Raw genomic sequence first — 24,613 nt, 5'->3', positions numbered from 1 at the left:
TGATAAATCATGTCAGTATATGCGCGATCAGAAGTTATACCAAGCTCGTAAACCTATCTGAATGGTAGATCCGATAGTGGTTCAATCTATCATTACACTTTGTTATACACCCCCATACCTGTATTCACACTTTTTTTTTTATTTTTGTTTTTCTTATTTTGTCCTTTCATTTCGTAACACCCAGCGCGTGTTCCATCCCACTTCAAATATTTCATCAAAGCTTTTTGCTTTTGATATATGACAAATTGGTTTCTAACAACATTTTTGCTCAAAGTTTTTCTATAACCAATTATCAATGTATATGTAATATTGATTTAATTATTTATTTCATTAGAAAATCATTAAAATATTTGATCAGGTGACAGATAAAAATCCACTATTATTATAAACAGGTTTAATGAATGAACGAATGAATTGAATGAATTTTTTTGTTGATTTTAATCCAACTGTTTAATGATTTATGAAAAAAAAAACTATATATGAGCAAATCAATCTACGAATATTATATCAATTGTATTACAATCGATTGTGATTATATTTTATCGATGAAGGAGTTACTAAAAGCATTAATAAAATTGTAAAGTGATGGACGGACCAATAGGACTGTGTCCGATCAAAAATATTACGGGAATTGAATGAACCATTTGCGTGGTGCTTTTATTTCATAGCGGACAATCCGCAAGTGGGACGTTTTGTTACGGCTTGATAGATATGCCGCGAACAATGCAATGAGGTTGCATTTCACGATACTGCCAGAAACGTTAGCTTGTTTTCAGTAGTAGAGTACGATCAAAAGCGTCATTTTGATTTCACGCCATTGCTTTGGGATTGGAATGTACTTCGTCGATAGCCTAATCCACAAGCTCTACCCCAAATTCACCCTATATGTCTGTAAAACGTAAAAGGATGAATATGTTGGTAACGTTATATCCAAGCACTCGTGAATAAACGAATTGAGCGTGAGCATTGGATTAACTGTAAAAAATTGATAGAGAAGATTTTCATGTTTATAGTAACATCCAAAAAAAACAAAAAAGAAAACCTTGGTTTTAGTCACGATTTGATTGAAAGTTATAATAAACGACGTAGACAGAGGTAATTAATATTTCTAACAATAATAAATTACACTCTCTTTCTCTTTTTCTCTCTTAAATATTTGCCCTTAAAATCACTTTATTAAACTAGAACAATTAAGCTGATAGTTTAAGATAATGAATTCAGTAATACAACAGTTTCTCAGCTTATCTTTCGGTATTCAATAGGAAAACTAATTTCCATTAATTACAATAATTAATTAATATTATCGAAACACAGGATTACGTTAAATTTTCTATCTATCGTTAAGAGGTTAAGGTATTAAAAAATCATAATAATATGTAATAAAATCACGCAATCAAAATCAAACCGAGTATGGTCTATATTTGTAGTCAGCAAACACGGTTTATGGCCAACAGAAACAGGCTGATAATACACGAGAGGGACTGGAAGAGCTGTGGGAGTACTCCGAAGAGGGAAAATCCAAGCTTGATAGGAACTGACCTGTGTGTGCTCTACCTCGTTTCTGTGTCCCTTTAATGGGCATGGGCCCATGACGACGACGACGACGACGACGTTGACGTCAACGAGGAATGAGGAAGATCGCATAGTGTGCCTTGTGTTTTGGTATTCGAAGGGTACAACAACGACATAGGCTGCATTATGCTACCTACCTTCATTGTCCGAACTACTATCCCTCTACCAGCTTCTAATTTTCTCTCTCTCTCTCTCTCTCATTGGTGCGTATCCTAAATGCGTAATCCTCGACAGCGTAACCCCATTAATAACAGCCATAATATATTCATTCTACGTGCTGATTTACGAGTTAGGTCGTTGGTTAGAGAGATAAAAAGTGTTCTTTCGCAAATTTTTAATGCCATCTGCCCGTGATGATGCTGTAGGAAAAGGAGATGATGTGAGAGGGTGTTTTATTCAGGTATCCTTTTCCTCTGTTTCTCTCTCATTCTCACTTTTTCGTCTATTAAAGTCATGGGTTTTCGCAGGACCTTAACACGTCGGTGCTTTCAACGCAGAGCCGATATATTTCACTTTTGTGCGGTCTAACAGTAAGGGTAAAAATTAAAGAGGGGTGCCTGTGTTTCACGGGGTGCTTTCTACTATCTCCTTAATAACGAGCCATTCGTTCTTGTAATAAGCCGTTACGAGCCCACCTGAAAAAGGCAACTTCGTAATATCCTGGCTACTCTTTCTTCTCGACCAATCATCGAACGACTTTTTATATATTTTTCTTTTTTTTTTTTTAATTTTTTTTTCTCCTTTTCTTTTTTTAGGGAACTCGGGCTAAGAGTATCCGCTCCTAAATCTTAATTACAGAGAGTTAGGGGTAGGAGGTCAGGCACGCAGTGAAATGTTTCAATGTTAAAGGTATATTTCGTTACTGTACCTAACGTTGGTTGATACCCTAACGCCTGATGTAAACTACTAAGCGAGGATGCTTATAAAAGTTTTAATTTTATGGCACGACTAAGGTCGATGTATAATACTTACTCGCCCGCGTAATATCTCCGAGATCATATATAAGGCAAAGCTATATTGTTTTAAGAACCCCCTGGAAGAAAAAAAAAAGAAGGAAAAAAAGGAAAGACCACGTACAAGAGATTTCTCGTTTACTTTTTTTACAAAGAAGAAGAAGAAGAAGAAGAAGAAAAAAGCAAAGTAAAATATACGGGGCGAGATTTTTTTCTTCTTTCTTTTTCTAAAGATATAATAAAACGAATTAATTTCGTACAAAGGATAAGAGAATAAATAAGAATCCTTTTACGAATATAATTCATTTTTCTGTGCGTTTGAAAGCAACTAAAAAATTTATATACGAATATAGTATTTATGTATACAAGTAAAATAGGGGATATATAAATCCGGTTTTTAAAGTTAAGAACACAATGTTGATTTAGATAAATGCATAGGAAAAATTCTCGCAAGCAATTGCTTTATAGAAAAAAGACTATACTACGACGACTACGACGATAACAAGGGCTTAGGAAGGAGGAGGGTAAAGGAAACGAAACATTGCTGGATATGCGTGAGGAATTTTTCATGCAATTCCATAAATGGAACGCACAGTACTGGTCCGAATGCAACGGCCCTTTCGACTTTATCGTTCTACCTTCTGCTCGAGCTCGTCTGGTATGTATATAACCATAGGGTGAAACCCAGGGTGAGAGATGCTGGAAAAGGGCATACACGTAGTAGACACGCGCGTACACACACATACACACACATATTCAGTGCACTGCTTGCACGTCCCATTGCGCAAATGCGCCGTTTGAATTCCACCTAGCGATTCGTGCGTGCGTGAGGAAGAGAGAAAATGAAAGAGAAAGAGAGAGAGAGAGAAACCGATATATTTTATGGACGAGAATTCGTAGTTGGGCCGACTCCAGTGGAAGTACATTTCGGTATTATGGAGGTACCTCACTTCATATATATACGCCCTTTTCCAAATGTGTGCCTCCTGAGACGTGTGAACGTCTTTCATTTCGATTGTTTCTCGTTTAATTGGTTAGCAACCCTCCTATATTTTCGCACGTGTTGCTTTTACATCCATTTTATTTTCTTAACATTTACATTGCAATTGTTCATTTTGTTTCTATATTTTTATAGTATTAAAAATCTATATATATATATATATATATATATATATATATATATATATATATATAAAAGATAAAATATTCAAATAGATTTAAGCAATTACTTTTAAATATTTAATTCGTAATATTCTAGTAAAAGTATTTTAATGAAAAATAAATAAACGTATTAGACGATACGATAAATTACGATTGAAGTAATCTAGGATGGGTAGAGGAAGTTTATCGACTTGTTAGAGTCCCTTAATCAATGCATCTCCATCGCTGCAATATATTTTATGACCTCGGGGACATTCGTGAACAACAAGAAGGACGTTGGTGCTACGATGTAGGACCTGTCAAGGTTGGCAAGGGCTACTTGCTCGTCGCATCGTTGTAAACTACCTGGCAGTCGATGGGAATAGTTATGGTACTAGAACCCCATGGTCCGTCGACCACGGGATATCGAGGGAGCACCGACCACCACTACCACCTCCTGTCGATTCATCCCTTTCTCAGGATCAGCCAAGCTGGTAATTTAATTATCATATAAATTAAATGCAGATCGTTGATGAACACGGTTAACGAACTGAGATAGAGAGTTAAGCCTTTAGAATTTTACTAAATCATCTGGGTTTATTGATTAACTTTCAAATGATAAATAAAAAAATAAAGAAACGAAAAACATAGAAGATTTCGTTGGGTATCCTTTGAACGATGATAAGTTTAGTTTAGAAGTTTGTAAGTTAAGTATTTTCTTATATAAATAGAAGAAGAAGAAGAAGAAGAAGAAGAAGAGAGAAAATATAAATGGGGCAGAGGGATTATAAGTAAGAAAAGAGACAGAAATGGAAGTTTCTCACCTGTCAAGTACATTCTGTTATCGAGTTGCTTAAAGCTTCTCCTGTAAATGTACGCTGTATTACGCTCGCATGGCAGCGTCAAAGCGAAGAGTACGCTTGAGAATCTCAAAGTTTCCTACCCTTCAGCACTTTTGACTGCGTGCTGATATGCGCGCATGCAAGAACTAAGGACTGAATAACGTTCGGTCTTGACTTGGAAAGCTTTTCTCTCTCTCCTCTCTCTCTCTCTTTCCTTCATACTTCTCTTCTAAAGAGATGCTCAAAGTGTACCTTCTCTAGGGAAAGATCTTAATTAAATCCACGCTTAAGGTGCGCGTTCCACGGAAATGGAATTTTCTTAATATCTCAAAACCGCTTCTCGTGTTTGTTACGTTATAATTTCTATGTATCTTAGGAGGAAGGGGAGGATGAGAGGGGTACAAGTCGAGAAGGAATCCTATCGTGCGTAGAGTTTGCACAACGGTGATTATAATAACGGAGACAGATAAGGTACGGGGGAATATAGTACGTATTATATGTACATATGACACAACGAGTATAACTCTATCTCTATTTCCTACCAATTCTCATTTTCTTTTATCTTCTTCTTCTTCTTCTTCTTCTTCCTCTTATTCATCTTCCTCTGCTTTTCCCTATCCTATTAATATTTAACAATATTATCTTTGCACGATCGCGTATACGAATGAGTTAATTTTAATTTTATAATATCGTATATATATATATAGAAAAGAAAGAAAACGTTATTAGTTGCAGTTATTCGATTTACTTGATAATTTATTTTTGTCAATTAAGATGAACCGAAATTATTGAAATTTATTTAAAAAAGAAACCAACATAATTTAATAATTAGAAAGATTAACGTCGCGCGTTCAAAGTAACAAAATTCAATTAACATGTAATGCATACGTGTCTTTAATTTGGTATGAAATACGATAACGATTCTGTTAAAACATAAGACAACTAAAGCTTGAGCTTTTCATAACAATCTGCTTTGATAACGTGCACGATGTAAGAGCAACCACCACCACCACCATCGTGAGATAAAGGAGCGTGTAATGTCACCTAGAGAATCGGCCAGTCAAGGTACGAGGATTACCTAGTGGAGGGAAGAAGGGAGAGGACGAAGGGAGAGAAAGGAGTTTTGAGAGAGAGAGAGAGAGAGTTACGAGTAGCCGAGGAAGCGAGAATAGTTTAGAAAGTTAGGAAGCAGTTAGATGACTGTGGTGTGACGTCATTAATAATACCTTATTAGCCCTGGGCGAAACTCGCATACCACCTAAGATATATGGGAACGTGGTGGGTCGACCTTCTAACCGACGATCGCAAATCCTTTCTTCCATTTATTTTTTTTTTTTAATTTTTAATGTCCTCGTTTACGTCGAAATTCTGTTTCAAACGAAAATTGTTCTTAATATATTTTATTTTATTTTAAATTATACTCGTATCTCAAACTAATCATTGATAAAATTTTACGTATCATACGTACATACGTGATTATAAATTTCTAGAGCATATAAGTAATTAAATTAAACGATTAATGAGAGGATAGACAAAGAAGAATCGATATTAACTCGTATTAATCGTATAAATCCGTACAATCGAATCAATTAAGCTGAACCTTTAAGTGACGCCCGGTCAGAGTTATACACGTAGATTTCGTTAATTATAACTACGATACTGATCGCATATTACCGTAGTACGTTGAACGCAATGTGCGATACCAAAATTGTTTATACTCAGTAGCAAAAGCAATTATCGTTTGTTACATAGAACAGTTATCAGTGATAGAAACAGCTAAAGAGTGAGAGAGAAATAGAAAGAGAGAGAGAGAGAGAGAGAGAGAGAGAGAGATAGAACGCAATACTGTTGTTTCGAGTATGTTTCGTGATGACGCATTTGTGCGATATTGTACTCGCCGTAATTAGGATTCGGGGATGTAGAAATAACGCTGGGGGTTTATTACGGCAAATATTTACAGACGTCGACAAATGGAAATGACTCGCGGTATAGTATATCGCACATTTTAAACGGACACTACCCTCGAACTCTACGGCCCAACCTACACCCATTCTCAACCTTCCACTTTATATTTCCACTCTTGTTACTCTCGCCTCGTTTTTTTTTTTCCTATAAAAGAAAGGAACTTTTTTCCCTTCTTTGAATATACCGCTATGTGTACTTTACCTTACGCGGATGAACATTTTTATTTTATTCTACTTTTCTTTCTGTCACACTCTTTCTCTTCTTTTTGTTTTATTTTTATTTTTTTCTTATTATTCTTCTTCTCTTTACAGACTAGTCTCCTTCGTATCTGTAAGTAAGCTGTTCTCGACAGAAATGAAATATAATATTACATAGACGATATTGCGTTTGTCCAAGGTTTTTTTCTCTCTCTTTCTCTCTCTCTCAACCTTCATTCCCTTTTCATTTCTATAACACGTTTTTCTTATTAACGCACGTTTATATATAAATATCTACTAACGTAATTTGTTTGAAAAAAATGTTCATTTTGAAACTAATAATCTTTTTATTATTGAAATATATTTAATTTATTCAAATCGACCGAGATAGATGAATATTGATAAAAATTCATAGAGAACACGACGATCAAAATTTCACGCATCCCTTTTTTTCTCTCCTTCTTCTTTTCTTTTTTTTTTCTAACACGGAGGGAAAAAAAAGTAACCATAAAACTAGGTCAAGCATAAACCGAGAAAACCAATAACGGAAAAAGCCAACGTAGCTGCTAGTTAAATAAAAAATAAAATGGAAAACGCATTTTGTTCATAGTAGAATCTCGTCCGAATCGGGTGGCAGGTGGGGAAGGTGGAATAGAAGCGCCAGTACGGATCGACGAAAAGTCCTTTATCCAGGAATAACGCGTAGTTCGGTGTTATATACGTTTGGCACCGGGTATAGGTTCCCGGGGTATTGCTTCTTTTAGTGAACAACAACAATTCGTTCGGCTTTCCGCAAATCATCGGTGAAACGCGGTTACGAGGCATAGTTTTGACTCGAGATTGGGGCCAATCGGTGAAACTTCTCGTTACTCACCGTCGTTGCATTCAACACTAGGAGGAGGAGGTTCGTAAAGGGCCGCGGAATGGCGTTTGGGTGGGCGGAATCAAATAACAGAATGCGGTTTGTTTGCAAGCCACCCTCTGAACGGACGGTAGGAAAACATAAACCGTTCACCCAACCCCTCTCTTTCTCTCTTGTACACGCTCGGTGGATCGTTTCTGCTTTCTCTCTCTCTCTCTCTCGCTCTCTGTTTCACTCTTTCATTCACCTATCCACTCCCTTTTTGATCCCTGCAATCTGATGGTAAAGCAGAATACGGCAATCAGCCTTTTCGACGACAACAAGAACACGTTTCGCATACAAATTCAATGAGATTCCATTCGACGATACGAAGAGAAGTTTATTTTTTTATTTTTTTTTGTTTTGTTTCAAGAAGTCGTCAATTTGCTAAAGACGAGTAAAGGTCGACCATTTAGACAGAGACACGCTAACGATAATTTTTATATGAAAAATAGGGAAGAAAATTAATGTACCTTTTCTTTTTTCTACATTTGAATTCATTTACCAAACAACAAATTAACTTTTGCAATTGGTAAATCGAGCATACGAGTGGAACAGGAAAAATGTTCACATCATCGTGATTTATGCAAATTTATCTACTGAAAATCACGATAAAATTTGTATAGAAACGAGATATTAGAGGTAAATTTCATGCTTTTATAAAATGGAGAGAGAGAGAGAGAGAGAGAGAGAGAGGTGAGGTTTTCCGTAAAACGAGAAAATCCAACGACTCGACACACACGGCCGTTTCGTTCGTTTAACGTTCGATTAAATGATCGTTCGTCCGAGAAATTTCGTAATTAACGTCGGCCTGCCAGCTAGCGACCACTTGGGACAATCATGATGCAATTAAGAATCGCATCTCGTTCCTGGCGTTAAGAGACGTGCATGGAGAAACTAAATTTAATGACGACTCGAGCCGACGTTAACGTTGCAAACCGTTAAAATGAGAGAAACGAAAAATAAATAGTAAAGGGATAGGGAAAGGGAGAGGGAGAGGGAGAGAGTGAGTGGGAACTATTTTGAGGAAGCGTTCAACCACGCGAGAAGAGTAGTCGAGTTGGATTGCGTCGGCCCGGAAGAAGTTTTAAATTGCTCGTCACCTCATTTCCTGATCCAGAGATCATCCTTCTTCTCTCTCTCTCTCTCTTTCTCTTTCTATTTCTTTCTTTCTTCTTTCCTATAAGCCTTCCATTTCGTCCGATTTCAACGTACAACTTTTCCTTCAGTGGTTCTACTTTACCATTACATACGTACGTCTCTTTACAGTCGAGTTATCCTGCAAATATCTCGTCCCCTATGGGACGTGCAAGATAAATGCGAAAAGAAGAAAGAGAGAGAGAGAGAGAGAGACAGAGACAGAGAAAGTTCTTGAAAATCGGTAGAAGATAGTCGACAAATTTAATAATTTCCTTATTCGTACCACGATCACCCCCATCTCCTTTACTCAGGTAGAGTAACCAGGTAGAGGAGAGCCTTTCCTTCATCCTCTCTCTTTCCGTATACTTCTCACTCGACGAAATGAGCGGTATGCATACATGCAAATTGGAACGCGTCCCCGCCAGTCTTCATTAAGTTGCTTGCAATCAGGCAACTCGAGACGTGCACGTGCTGAACGGCAAGTGTTGTGGCAAGCCTGGCCACCGCGAGCGACGTGTGTACACGCTTTAAGCCAGAAACAACGCAATGTGTATACGTCCTCTCTCTCTCTCTCTCTCTCTTTCTCTTATACATACACACATACTTATTCTACAGGCTTGCCACTTGAACCCTAAAGTTGAGTGAACGACATGCAGGTACACTAAACGAATATCGTCACCAAGTGAATGAGATTCAACGTATGTACATATATAGGAGTACGTACCTGAGTATAGGGTTAGTATGTGTTTTCGATTCACGTGTGTATGAATTTATATGGTCTTCTCTTAAAGCACAACAAAACTCAATGGTGACCCGCCACTTTACCGAATACATATCAAGTATACCGATCTCGTTACCCAACCTTTTCTTCTGGCTTCTTTGCCTCTTAACATTTACGTATCAAGACTTAAAAACCTGAGTAGAGAGCCGACTCATTAAAGTCGACGATTTTTTAATTATTATTTAGAGTGTAAACAACATTCACTCTTGGCACTTTACCCCGAGTATGGTAAAAATCATTTCGACGTTAAAACCTATACGATTTCATCGTGTTCTTTTCTTTTTTTTTTTCTACTTTCAAAAGTACGTATTCATAGAGGGAAAATTTCGAGGGAGTCGAATATACGAGAATATTCAGAAAAGTGAACAATTCTTTCAAAAGATGTACCTCTTCTTCTCGGCCTATAAGAGAGAGACAGGGAGAGAGAGAGAGAGAGAGAGAGAGAGTGAGTGAGACGAAGATTTTCATGCATCTACTACGATAAAGGATCTTGAAGTTCTTGGCGAACTTTTAATTGACTCCATCTGAAAACTTAACAGACGTAACTTTGATTCACCTCTCCGGCTAGGTTTTTCTTTCTCTCTTTTTTTGCCATATTTCTCGACAAAGAAAAAGGAAAAAGGAAAGGGAGAGAGAAAGAAGAAGAAGAAGAAGAGAAAAAGATAGAAAAGAAGATCGTTTTCTATCGAGCTGGTGACGGCTTGCTGAACGCCGACGGTGAAGAGGGTGAACTTCAAATCAGATCTTCCTTGAAATCAGTAGAAATCCGGAATGCGGAAATTGTGGACGTGCTTGCGTGAAAGACGATGCTTTTACTTTGACTACTACAGTGAAATATATACAGAAGAAATATTATATCATTCATTCGTTAGGTATTTTTTATTTATTGTTAGTAATCATTTAATTATTTTTAATAAATGTTGTTAATGTTATTAATAAAATACAATGTTTCATTACGTTAAAATTAACGTGAATTTTCATGAAATCGATGTTTCCCAAACTTCCTGATTTAAAGTTACAACCCTTTAGGTATGATCCTTTAGGTCAGCATCCCGATACTGTCTACTTCGTTATGATTCTACTGGCATCTCGCATGAATAAGAATGGTGAAGAGAATAAAAAAAAAATTTGAGAACGTGGTGGATGATGTTGCGAGAAGAGGAATGAAACTATCGGAAAGGACCAGAGGTAGGAAAGTGAGCAGAGGATGAGAAATAAGTAGAAGAAGAAGAAGAAGAAGAAGAAGAAGAAGAAGAAGTAAAAGAAGTAGAGAAAGTAGGTCAGAGACGAGATAGATTGCGTTGCGATACCGAAGGTACGATGGCGACGTCGTGTCTTGCATACGAAATCAACACCGAGAAAGGATACTTTATAACCTGCTACGTTCTTTCAAATTGTAGTACTTAAGGTGTGCTTTAGTAGGAACAATAATTAAGAACAACGATCACTTTTCTTTTCAAATTTTTTAGTCAATTAATTTTTGTTCATTATTTTTACGAGAGAAAAACGATAAACGTACGTACGTACGTTTATAAAAGAAGATAAATAAATGAAAAATGAAACAGCTTAAATTGCGTTTAAAAACAAACCGTAGGATATTTAATGATAGAGAAGAAAATAGGTAGAATCACGTGATGGGAAGTTAAACTTATACGTAGAAAGAGAGAAGGAAAGCTTTAGAGAAGTTTAAAAATGATGATGGAAAAAGACAGAGATAGAGAGAGTGAACGAACACAGGAAGAGATCGCAGTTCGATAAAAGAGAAAGACAAGAGAAGTTATATTCGTTTCACGGTATGAGAAGAGAAATAGAGTGAGAGAGAATTACCAACGGCTATCCATCCCATATTCTGACGCCTACAAACGGGTAAACGTAACGTCACGAAGGCTGCTTGCTGCTGGCGCTGGCAAAATATACGAGCAGCTCGTGGCTTCTACTTGCTTGCTTGCTTGCTTGCTTGCTTGCTTGCAGTGCTTGCATGCTAAAGGCATACTACGCGTTGTAGTCGTGCCAGGAGAACGTAAGGAGCTTTCGCGTCGACGCGAAAGTCGCGTCATACCGTGCGCCTTAACCCGTTTACCAGCTCTAGGAAACACGTTAAAGCGCAAGCTGCTTACACGTTCTCTCTCTCTCTCTCTCTCTCTCTCTCTCTCGGTCTCTTTGATAAGAGACGAAGCGAGTTCCAACGTATTTCAAGTGAAATCGATTTTCTTCTCTCAATCGAAAAATTCTTTTTTTACCTTCCAAGATTAATCTTTTTTTGAGAACCCTCTAGACGAGATGATCCTGAAAATTATCTATTCGATTTATTCCCGATTTATCCAACAAAAATATCTTCTATATATATATGTGTAAAATGTTTTTACTTGGAAGAAGTTAATATAATTTTAATTTATGCCTGATTAATTTTCATTGAGAGAGAGAGAGAGAATCTTTCTTATCTTACGGTTGGGAAAACTAATTATCTTGTGTGATAAAAACAACTGATAGGAATAACGAAAAAGTAGGTCATTCGTGATCTTTCGTTGATATGAGAATCTCTCTCTCTCTCTCTCTCTTGTTCTCTCTCATGCATGTACTACACTGGTTCACGCGCGCGTTTTGAATAGCCTGGTGAAAAGATATGAGAGAAGGGTAACGGGGTGGATGGTGTGAAACATACATTCAACGTATGCTCACACCTACGCTCGACGTTTTTATATACCTATCTAGCTGACGTTACGCGACCAAGAGTGAAAAGTGATATTACCGTGCTTTTCAACCGACGAGTAGTAGTAGCAGGTATCTTACGGTTGGTTCAACCGACAACGTGCATGTTTTCCTCTCACGTCTGTAACACGAGCTGTAATCGTTCCGAAACAAGCGTTATCTTTACAACGATGGCTTCTAAAAGTCTCACTATTTTTCATATATTTTTGTCTATCTTCAACGTTAGATAACATATATTCTCTTTGAAGTAGAACTCTTTAATTAAGAACATACACGCATATATAAAATAATGATATTTACATTTTTAAAGGATAAATTATTGTCCATTAATAAAACTTGATTTTTCCCTTTGTTATATTATAACTTTATGGATTGAAATTATACTTTGAATTGAAGTATTTATTCATTTGGACAAACTAAAGACGACGGCAAGCCTAATCTTTGCTTCTATTGGAAATCATGAAACAACTTGGTATCGAACCGCCCGATTAAATTAATCCTCGACGAGACGAGTTAAGGGTTGAATTGACGGAGGAGTTGGGAAGAGGCTAAGTCGACTAAACAATTCGCTTATCAGGAGGAGACGTCTGTGGAGAATCGAGAGAACGTAGGAGTCGAACTTGAAAGTGGTGATAGTGTTGTTTTGTTGATGGTGATGGTGATGGTGGTGAATGGATGGAGGGATGAGAGATGAGTATACGACATCACAGACCGCGTCACGTCACAACGAATCCATTCGGTTGTTACAGCTGTCGAAACTATGAAATTCAATGCAGCAAATTTGCATGCTAATCCGAGCATCGTAAACCTAGGCTTCGTGTCGTATGCTGCCGCCTGCGTTGGGATGTGTCTAAGTTGTAATTCAATGAAGACAGCAGCGTAGCACGCTGTAACCATATAACTCCCTTAACTTGGCTCGCTAATGACTTTAACAACATATACACAATCGATTCTCTTAACCACGTGAATGCGTGCACGTACGAGTAGACGTCAGCACGCGTTTCTAAACTGCTAGTTAAACCAACTTGACGATCGGATACTCAATGTTGCATGAGATAGAATTTTCATATCGTGCGATTTATTCGATAGAATCTAATTCAAAAGAGAAATTTTCTGTGGTTAAGTTTAATGATTCAACTTGTAAGTAATGTATCGGTAAGACAAAAAAAAATAGGAAAAAAAAGGTGATAGTCTTTGAAGTTGTAAGAGAGAATGTTAGGTGTATCGATCGTACCAAGCGGTCAGGAAACACCGATGAACGCGAAGTAGAAAAGCTTCCTCGCGTGTTCTGCTTTTCGTTAGCTCGGTGAAAGAACGAAGTAATCGTGGCTAATGATTCATCTATCACGCTATGCTCGTATTACAGTTAGCCTGGCACGATAAAGCTCATCTCAACTGCTTGACCAAGCGATAGAACTTTCCTTGGAATTCTATTTTACGTTAAAACTCACGACGACAGTGAAAAAAAAAACGTTTCGTGTTTGCGCATGATCATCTTACTAAATGAACTTATTTCTTGTTTCTGGATACATATATGATAAATGTCTATAAATTTTTTTATATCCTTTTATATTCACTTCTCATTTTTCTCGAGACACTAACGCGAAAATTACGTTGACGTAGCGAATAGACTGATACGAAAAGATAAAAGATAGAAAGAAGGAGAGAGAGATGGAAAACGAGAGAGGAGGGAATAGTAAAAATGGCAATGAAATTTCTTCGAAATAAAAGTTCAGAGTACTCTTCGAAGATAGCAAAAGAAGAGAGAATATAGAGGAATACATTGAAAGCGGATTTTACGGTCTACGAGCGAGAACTCGAGCGAAGTAGACGTGTCATCGACCTACCAACATAATTTCCGAAGGCTTTGATCTCTTTAGATTTTTCTAAAGTAGTCGAATTTATTGTTCATTTTTTTTTAAACGATCTAAAGTACCAACGTCCTTTATAATTTCTAGCAATATTTATATTTAATGTAATATATTATATTAGAACACTTAAGATTTATTAAAGTAGCATTATTAGAAACTTCATTTCGTAGCATGTTATCATCGTCACCTTATGAAGATATCAGGGCTCGTAATGCACGCTGAGATGATATTACTCGCTGTAATGCCACTAATACGTGGCGTAAGAGCCCGTTATATCAACGCTGCGCAAGCTTAAGTATCTTAAAATTAAATCTGAAACAGATAGAATTGTATCAGCAAACTCATTCAATAGTAACATAAAAAATAAACCACTTTTAATACCATTCTATGCAATGAAAAACTTTTGAAACTATTAAAATCAAAACGATAACGTTAGAAATAAAATTATTAAATAATTTAATACGCCTTATTTTTGTTTATATTGTCTCGTTGAAAGATAGAAGGCGAATACGAAGTACGTTACTACGAAACCTTGGTAGAGGAGATCTCGGAAGTGTCGAACGTTCGGCTATTATACTTATGTTATTGGCTTTATGAGTGAGAAAGAGTGAGAGTGAGAGAGAGAGAAAGAGAATAAGATTTTCTTATTCAAGAATAAGAAAACAATACACTCGTCGACATATAGGTTATTATAAATGTGTGTTTATATTTCCAGGTATTTCTCGAGCCGACGACAAAACGTAAACAGCCGATAACATAGGTATAATAGCCGAACGTTCGACACTCCGAAAGTCTACTCTAACAAGGTTACATAGTAACGTACCTCGTATTTGTCTTTTATCTTTCAACGAGACAACAACAACGATAATAAGGCATATTAAATTATTTAATAATTTTATTTCCAACGTTATCATTTTTATTTTAATAGTTTAAAAAGCTTTTCATTGCATAGAATGGTATAAAAACTCGATTATTTTTTATGTTACTCTTTATTGAGTTTGCTGATACAATTACTGTTTTATTTAGATAACTTGAAAGATTTTTAATTAATATTTATACTAACATTACATACTTAGTATATAATATTGCAAGCAAATAGTTGCATACTTTGATCAATTTCACAAATATTTAATAACTTTAATTTTTAATTATGTCAACTTTTATAGATTATTAAATTATTTCTTTCTATTTACCATTGAATATTTTTGATAAAATATTCAATGGTTTTAATGTGTGCCCTGCCTTCAGAAATGATTTACAGGAAATATTGTAATATAGTCTTTAGTATGTTTCAGCATTCAGATTTTTTATTTAATTTTATTTTATACATCGTCATCCTAAGGGTAGGATACTCATCCTGCAGTCATCAACGAAGACTAAAAGTAAGTATATTTTACTATGAAACATTTCTATGATAATTTCAATGGATTTTTATCACGACGATAATATTAATTATTTTTTTTCTTTTTCTGTTTCAGAAGATCATTGCAATCGTGCGTGTAGGCAATGACTTACTCGTGTGTTGCATCGTGTTAAAATAAAATATAAAAATGTCGACAAGTAGATTCAGTGTTGATCGACGTATGTTAAAGTTTCGTTTGCTCGGTTAAGAAACTCGCAAGTTTTTTTTATTCGGTTTAAACTTGTGCTCATCGTCATCCTAAGGGTAGGATACTCATCATGCATTCATCAACGAAGAATAAACGTAAGTCAATTTTTATATTAAACGTTTTCTCAATAATTATAGTGATTTTTATATAACAACGATTTATATAATCTTCTTTTTATTTGTGTTTCAGATCATCGTTGGAATAGTATTCACATTTTATTCATTAAATTCATTTAGAAATTCGTTTAACACTAGATTTGTTCACTATTGTTTTGTTGACTATTTTTTTAAAAATTTACAAACATTGTTTGAATGAAAAAGTGCATAGAGGAAAGGAATTAATATTTACGTATAATTCATTACAGCATTAAAAATTAATTCATATTTAAAAAAAAAATAATGTTTCTATTTTATATATATATATATGTAGCAAAAAAATTTGAAATGAATCAAATTTGTTCAGTCCATAAATCTAGTGTTAATTGAATTAACTGCATGTAATGCAGTTTTATAGTCATTGTTTGTGCTTTGTCATCGTCATCCTAAGGGTAGGAGACCCATCGTGCATTCATCGTGCATTCATCAAAGTGAGTATACTTTTGTATTAAAAAATTCCTTAATTATTGTAATGCTTCTCTGTGATAGTAATGATATTAATAGTATTGTTTTTTTATTTCTATTTCAGATTGCAATCGTGTGCGAAGCAATTGCATTACTACGGGTCGGTGTCTTGGACCGAATGGCCCATGTGAAGTGACCGGGAGTGAAATTTTTTGTTCTTGCATTTGACTGCGTGCAATGCAGTTTTTAAAGTAGCTTTAAAGTCAATGTTTGTTCGAGTAATTAAAGTCAAATTTTTGATCGCGAAGTAGAGTCAGTGACCGGGCGGGCGTAAATTAAATTCAAATCATACGCGTATGTAGAGTCAGTGTTGTTCGCCGTATAAGAAAAATGTTGGTTTCGCGATAAGAAACTCATCTATAGTTTCTTATATTCGTTTACCGTGTTATTAGAGTCACGCGAGTGAGTGAATGAGTGCAAGGAAAGATTCATCAAGGTATTCTCCGATGGACCTGGTGGACAAGGGATGCAGCTGGACCATTTTCTACGAAGTAGGAGTGTTTTGGAGCCACCGCAGAACTTCTAATGCCAACTGTTCATATAGCATACATATAACATTTTACTCTAATAAAATGTTACATATATGATATATAACATTGGTAACGAGTGAGTCAAAAAATTTTCAGTTCCTCCAGTGCTCAATTATGCTGAGGATGAAAGGTCCTAATTCCTTTTTATGAGTTACTCATGAAAATTGTATATTGCATTGTATGTTTTATTATTAGTTCAGGATAGGTTTTCTTGTCTCATCATATAAATTCAATTTAAATACATTTTTTTTTCATATATCGATATTTCAATATTATAAATAAATGGGCAAATAGTCATAACACATTTGTGACGGAATTTTAATCGCAATTTCCTAGAACACTACAATAGTTCGTTAGTAAGTAGGAGCAAGCTTTGGCACCCCTTCCCTCTTCCCCCTCCCCCCACTCGGGGGTGCATCGTGTTTTTCTTTACGGTTTGTTTGTGTCGCATGCGCACTCAAGAGCAGTCGGTGCTCGTTCACTCTTCCAGTCGCCGGTAAGCGTGCGGATGTTTTGCATCCCTTGCTCGTCCGTCCTTCAGTTTTCGCGTTGGTGACGTGTACGTTATCATTTTTCATCAAAATTAATAGACACTTGATGGATTATTAAATCAATAAAAAAATAAAACCAAAAAAGAAAAACAACAAAAACTCTTTTGAAGAGGAAAGAATATTTTTGGGAAAACAATATATTCAACTATTGGTCAATACAAATTTGTAATTCTTGGATCGTTCGTGTTTACAAAATTATGTACAACTTAAATACGTGTGTCTGATTATAGATTGAATAATATATATGATAAATGATGACTGTATAAAATCAAAATGAACGTATTCAAACTAAACGTGTTTTATGTGTTTAAAATTTAACGATTTATCTAAATTAATTTTTCTTTTTGTTTTTTTTTTTGCTTTTTTTTTTTTGATAAAATTATCTATCTATCTATTCGTGTTTAATGATACGATTTAATTCGAAAGTGCGTGTCGTGTCGTGAATTAGAATTATCGTGTACGTGTTCTAGATAGTTAAATCACATTCTTATTATCCGTTGTTCTCAGAGAAATGACACAGTACTGTAATATAATATAAATGCGTGAGAGAATTTCACGAATTCAACGATAAATGCGGATTGAAATCTTCGGTGGCATATAGTGCAACGAGGAAGGATTATTAACATCATTTTGGATGTCTTCGATACGGTAAGACATTAATATATATATATATACATTTTTTAAATATTGTTTTGTTTGGTATTGAAATCTATAAAAAAAAAAAAAAAAATAAAAATCAAAAATATTTTTTTTTCTTTTTATCTCTGTGGAAAACCGCAACGAGATAGAACGATTGTATCGGATAAAAGAAACGATATGGAAAGTTATCGCGTCGTGGGGGTCCACACGCATAGAGCGTGAGCTTGCAGGGTTTGGAATACAACGAGCCGAGCAAATGGCTAATTGGAATGTAGATAATGGACAAATCGATGAACGGCATCGTTGCTTCGAGCGAGTGAGCTCGTTTTTGTCGGTATCGTACGTATTACCTACTCGGTGAAATTTAATCTTCGCAGTTCGTTACTGCTCTCGACGGATACGTTCACGCTGTAATATTTCTATGATGTATTTGTGGATATGATATTTTGTCAGTTAGATTAAATAAAAAAATAAAAAAAAAAGTATGATCAAGTGATTTGTATTAACTAGAATTATTATCAGATTAATAATCGTAACATTTTCCTCTTAAATACCAACTTTCAAGAATATAGTTAGTAATTATTAGATTTTCGCATTAATAGCTTCATTGACACTGATTGGACACTCGGTAGACGGAACTAATAGATCCATTAGACGAACAAGCTCTTTCCTGAGGGACTCGAGATCGCAAGAAGGTCTTGCACAAGTCTCTTTAGCCATACTGCCGAACCTATTCCTATCTCCTAGAAACCTCATTGCACCCCCCTCCCCCCTTTCTTTGCTATCCTATAGTACTCGCCATTAACGCAGTATTCTACGTGAAACGAGCTTACCGTAATACGTTGCAAAATTTATGGTATACACGTAACCCAACGGTGATGATCGCGGTACGCGTTACCACCCCTTTCCCCTCGGTTTTATAGATACCTGTAGTACGACTTCGGGCATTTACGTTATTACGCCGTATAAATTAATCTACAACGTTGTTAACAAAATTCATCGTATTTCGATAATTCTCACTTTCCTGTATACGATCGAATATTTTCCATAAACGTAACGTACGTATTTAATATCTTACGGATTTGTCTCGTTTAACTGTATATATTTCTTCATTTAATTTAATTGCATTATATAATGAAAAAAACAAAAAACAAAAAAAAAAACAAAAAAATGTGAAAAGATGCAAAATAACGAATTGTACTTTGTGCTTTGTCTACTTTGCTGACTACTTTCCACTTGTAGAGCATTTCACGACTAATGAGTGTATTAAATCAACGCTAGGATGAACTTTTAATAATTTCGACTTCCTAGTCGCCACGTTGTGTGGTATTAATTATCTCCGGACAATTAATTGCACGTCTATCGGATTTCGCGTTTGCGAGCAGGTGCCGTTGGATATGGGTTAAAGGAGGGGGGGGGAGGTAGGATGAGGAGAATAAGGGGTGGAGAAATTACGAGGGTCGATTTCGCGACAGAATTTCAGCATCGGCTAGCGTCTTCTTACTCTGGGAGAACGCTTTTATCCGTGTTCGTTGTTACTTCTTGTTATAAAGTGCTTCATAATTTAAAACGACCCGTCGAGATAGGGACTTATAAATTGTTTCGGACGTTGGTACGCTCACGTTGGTCAGCATTATCGCGTTGTCATCGAAATTACGAATGCTAGACTACGCTCAAGCGAAACGCGTTTCGCATGCCATCTTTATTATTATTTTTTCGACTTTTTCCTTATAATACACAATCGTGATATCTCGTTTGTACAAATAAAACGTATTTTTTAGAATTTCACGGAACAAATAATAATAATAATAATAATAAAAAATATAATTATCAATTTATCTATATCCTTAATGTGAACGAGTATTATCGAGAAAACCATTATAGGGCATCCCCTTTGGCTTTTATAAAATATAAATTACAATTATTAGAAGCCTCGTTATGATTCAAAAGTGGAATGAATCATCGTTCGAGAAATTGCAATTAATTATACTCGGGATATAATCGGATATGTTATCCCCATTTTGATAAAAGTACCTCTAGTCGAATTATGGTTAAATTATTTAACGATGGTAGATAGCAAAGAGAGGACGAATAAAAGAATATGGGTGGGAGGAGGAGGGTGGAAAGTAAAAAAAAAAAATTAAAAAGAAATAGGATACATAACGATGAAATTCAATTTGTGCTTGAAGCAAGTAGACGGTAAATAATAAAAATAAAAAGAAAGAAAGAAATAAAAAGAGAAAGACCAAAAAAAAAAAATAAATACAAGGGAGGCAAGATAACGAGGAATAAAAGAAGAGAGGTAGGTATGTAAAATCGCGCGTGAACACACTGGTAGCAGCAACAGCAGCAGCAACAGCACCAACAGCAGCAGTGAGCACACGCGGTGGTTCGATTTAAATGCGAATTTTTGTCGGAATAGCAGCGAATACGGTCGAATACGGACGGGCCTTTTTAAGCGGCATAATCCATTTTTATTTTTCCGAGTACTCGCGAGACTTTTCGATGGTCGTTCAAAAATTCATCCAGAGTGGCATGGGGAAAAAAAAAAGAGGAAAGAAGGAACGTTGCGAACGCGTTTTACCTCTGTTGGTTGGTTGGGGGGTGGTAGTGCGAGTAAGCTGCTAGAAGAGGGCTAGAGAGAGAGAGAGAGAGAGTTTTTCTTTTCTCGCATTGGCAGAATTTACGGGGAGTACAGTCGAGATGATCGAGCGCTTAAATATGTAGCACCAACCGTTTCGCATTCTGGGAAATTCCGTCGGCTGGAACTGGATCCCATTGACGATATCTCGCCCTGTTGGAAAGTCAGAGAAGGCAGCCAGCTAGCGATAAATTTTTTAGAATTTTACGATTCCACACCGATGGTATGCGCGATTCACGTAGAGAAAGAGAGAGAGAGGAGAAGTCGTTTATCCGTGAAGAGAGCAGCAGCAGCACCAGCAGCCACCGGATCTACGAGTAAGTCGATGCTTCCGGATCGATGAACACTGAATTCTTCTTCCTTTTTTTTTATCTCACTTTAATGCATTCACATGTATATAGATATTTTCTATCTTTTTCCTTTCAAGGGTCCACTACTAAACTTTCTTCCTACTATCTCACATTCCTTTTCTATTCTTCCTTTTTCTCTCCCTTTCGCTGAGACAGTATCTCAATGCGTCGGTGGTTTTATTTGATCGCCCTCTTATGTTTTATTGAGCAGCTCCACTCACTCTCTCTCTCTCTCTCTCTTTCGTACTTCGTTTGTTTTCCTAGGAGTAACCAGCGGAAACAGCTGTGCCCGTGATTTCGAAATTTAACGACCCCCACCCTCTACCCCACCTAACTTTATTGCTAGACGCTTGTAATATCTCCGGTTCCACCCTTGATTGTTCAATGGATTACATTATTTCCGGTCGCCTGATGTTTTCGAATACGGTAAACATCGTATATAGGAGTAACCAAGAAGGAATTACGCTATCCAATGAAATCAAATAATAGTCAAACGTTAAGTAAATATTACGTTTAAGTATATTCTTTTAGATAATCGTTTAAAGTATTCACCCTCTCGAGTTTATTCATCAACCATTTCGTGACAAAAATCCTCAACTAAAATGAATCCTACGTTTTTCTTTTCTACCTTCGATATTTCGCATATTGGTAAATAAAAAACAAAATAAAAAAGAGAAAAAGTCAAAAAGAATGATAGAGAAAGAGAAAGAGAAAGAGAGAGAGAGAATTTTCGGATTTCGGGGTGTTTGCTCACGACTCTTGGATGGATATCGTTTCGACGTAGCCTTTGCCGATAGAGTTCGAGCTTGAAAAACGGTCCCGAGGTCGCTCTTCCTTTTTCCACTTTAAGCAAAAGTTCGTCGATTTTCGTGAAACTTGGAAATCCAACAACGTTCTTAGGTCCTGAGACGTTTCCCCATTGAAAGCTTTCTTTTCCGGGTCGCACCTGACGGATCGACTTATCCCCCCCATCTTCTCGTTCGTTCTGTACGTCTTCGTTTTCGTCAATAATGAAAGAAGAGAAAAAGAGAGAGAGAGAGAGAGAAAGAAATAGACTTCTTTTTTCCATTTATTTTTACGTCGTTGGAGTTCGTCAAGAAGGAACAACCCGAGTCTCGTCGAATACGGATTTCTTAGAATAAAAATGAGATTGGGCCACTCAAGGTCGACGATTTGAACCGCCAACGTCGTCGCCTGGATGAAGAATAAAGTTATATTAAGGTGAAGAAGAAATGGAAAAGTCTGTAGGACTTGCTTTGAAAGGGTTTCGTCGAAAGGTAGAGTCCCGATCGATATTATTTTATATATATAGATATAGATATAGAATTGTCGCTTGGTAAAAAGAGACTCTTCGAATTCGAATTAAATCCAATGAAAAGGATATATTTCTATGATGGTGTGTGCTATTAATAATAATAATAATAATAAATATAAAAGAAAATTAAACGTTTTATTAACATTATTTTATACGAAGATTTTAAAATATCGCGTTACCTTTACGATTCGTACTTGGATTTTCCTTTTTATGTCGCGAGACTCTTTTATGAGAAATAAAAGAAAGACCAAAAATATAAAAAAAAAAAAAACAACAACAAAAAAACCTTAGAAAAAGCTTACTCCTTTTTCTGAAAAACTTCACAACTACCAATCGCATCGTTTATTCATCTAACGTAACCGAAACTTACACACCCTCCTATCTATAACTATACGTCCATTGGGTACCACTTTCTTGGAAGAATATCAGACGAAAGGAGAGAGAAAGAGGATCTTAGAAAGCAGGGGTTGTGAACTTTTTGTTATAGTGTTCGAGCGACGAACATCTCAAAGGTTCTTTGGGAATAGGAGAGAGGAACCTTCTCGGCACACGCCGTGGTCTACATAATCTTATACCGGGGTTCGTCGTAAAAATGCAAAGCGTTCCGTGAAAATAAAAAGCCTTGGCCCTTGATCGGTGCGAAACTCATGAAAGTTTCAAGAGGAAGGCGAAACTCGACGACTCGGCATCAACGAAAGAACCAACTTGCGTGTGGAATGCGTTTTCACCCTTCTTGTCCTTTCCCTTATATATATATATATATCATGTACTTTAGTTTTCTTTTTTATCACCCTTCTATTCTTTTTCAATATCTATAATGACGAAAACAAACAACATTTCCTTAGATCGTATACGCATATTAATTGTTTCTTTTTTCATTTCAATAGATTCAATCTTGTCCCCTTACTTTAATGTTTTATTTTGTCCCTAAAACCTTAATCACAACTGCAGGAAGGATAGTTTCCGTTCAAGGACAAAGCTCTAACCCTTTTCGAAGGGTTCTGGTTCGAGCACAGGTGGTGGCTTTATCGAACGTTAACGGCATAAGCAGTTAAGATGTTATCTCTCGAAGGGTGAAAGTAGTAGTGGCCCTTGGCCAGAATTGACTATATTCCAACCCTCTTTTACTTCTTCTTCCTCTTTCTCTATCTTTCCTTTTCTCTCTCTCTCTCTCTCTCTCTTTCCTTCTTTCCGTTTGGGGTTGACCGCAGTCACGATCCATGTCGACTCGACCAGTCCGATTCTTATCGATTCTCCCAAGCTCACCACCTTCGAACCGCGATAGTTCTCCACTTCCTACCACTTTTCTTCCTTCTTCTTCTTCTTTTTTTTTTTTTCTCCACTTACCCAAAATTCTACTGAATCTTTTTAATGGACCACTGTAGGCCGCATTAATGTCAGACGCAGGGTCGTTGTAGATCTCACCCTGGTACGTTCGCGTTATGTATGTGGTCGAATCGTTGGTCTCGATGTTTTATTGGAACATTCGAAACATCTGCCGCGTATTTTCTATCTCCATTGCATTTCCTCTTTTCCCCACCCTCTACTTCCCCCCTTCCTCCTTCCCCTTCCCTCCCCCTCTCTCTCTACTCACCATTCTCTTCTCTCTTTTTCTCTTTACATCGTACCGTGTTTATCATTCGTTCGAGTGAATTAAAATCGATTAAATGAATCATTCTCTCATTGTACCTGTTATAAAAAAAAGTAGCAAATTTTAATCGAATTCAATTTTTCTTTCGATTAAAGCAAAAATTCATCTTTCCAACGGATATTTGATAATACTTTTGATTATCTGAAATATGAGATACACGAAGATTTAATGATAGATAATAAATTCATTCGTTCGATACTTCGAATTTAATAAGACGAAGGAAGATAGGATATTTTTTATTGTTAATGTCAATTTGAAATATATCTTAGTGATCAATTTTTCTATCTTATCTCTTCTTTTCTTTGTTTTTTTTTTTTTTTTTTCCTTTTAAATGTGAACCTTTTTCTTCTATACGTTGGCATGAGATAATCTTTCATATTCTCTGTTTAATGGGTATCACGAATCTTCGAACATGTAGCTTGCAGGCTACGGTGCTAATACCACGATGATCACCTTTTTGCCCTTAACACTGTGATCGTGTTAAGATCCTTAGGGCTATGGATAGAGACAAGGAAGGGAAAGAGAAAGAGAGAAAGAGAGAGAGAGAGAGAGTAAGAACTGGCTTTTGAATTGCTATAACTTCGGATTAAATCGGTAATTCTGTAGGGTCACGACATTCCCGAATGAATCTTCAC

At 36.2% G+C, this 24,613-nt stretch overlaps 1 protein-coding gene across 6 annotated transcripts in view; it reads right to left on the bottom strand.

Moving 5' to 3' along the window:
* LOC107069384 (uncharacterized) overlaps window positions 1-11,466 on the bottom strand; it is a 40,199-nt gene extending 28,733 nt beyond the window's left edge. For 5 of the 6 annotated variants that reach the window (XM_089172881.1, XM_089172883.1, XM_089172882.1 and 2 more), the window contains exon 1: window positions 9,435-11,312. In XM_089172881.1, the coding sequence (XP_089029007.1) occupies window positions 9,435-9,544 (110 nt within the window). In that variant the 5' untranslated portion in view covers window positions 9,545-11,312. The other variant, XM_089172886.1, reaches the window with a different exon arrangement.
* Between the last annotated feature and the right edge of the window lie 13,147 nt (window positions 11,467-24,613).

Source organism: Polistes dominula, unplaced genomic scaffold (genome assembly GCF_049000335.1).
Source record: "Polistes dominula isolate Pdom_NZ unplaced genomic scaffold, Pdom_raw_medaka contig_22, whole genome shotgun sequence".
NCBI lineage: Eukaryota > Metazoa > Arthropoda > Insecta > Hymenoptera > Vespidae > Polistes > Polistes dominula.
The sequence above is the reverse complement of the archived record's forward strand: the minus strand, read 5'-3'. Positions and strand labels throughout refer to the sequence as shown.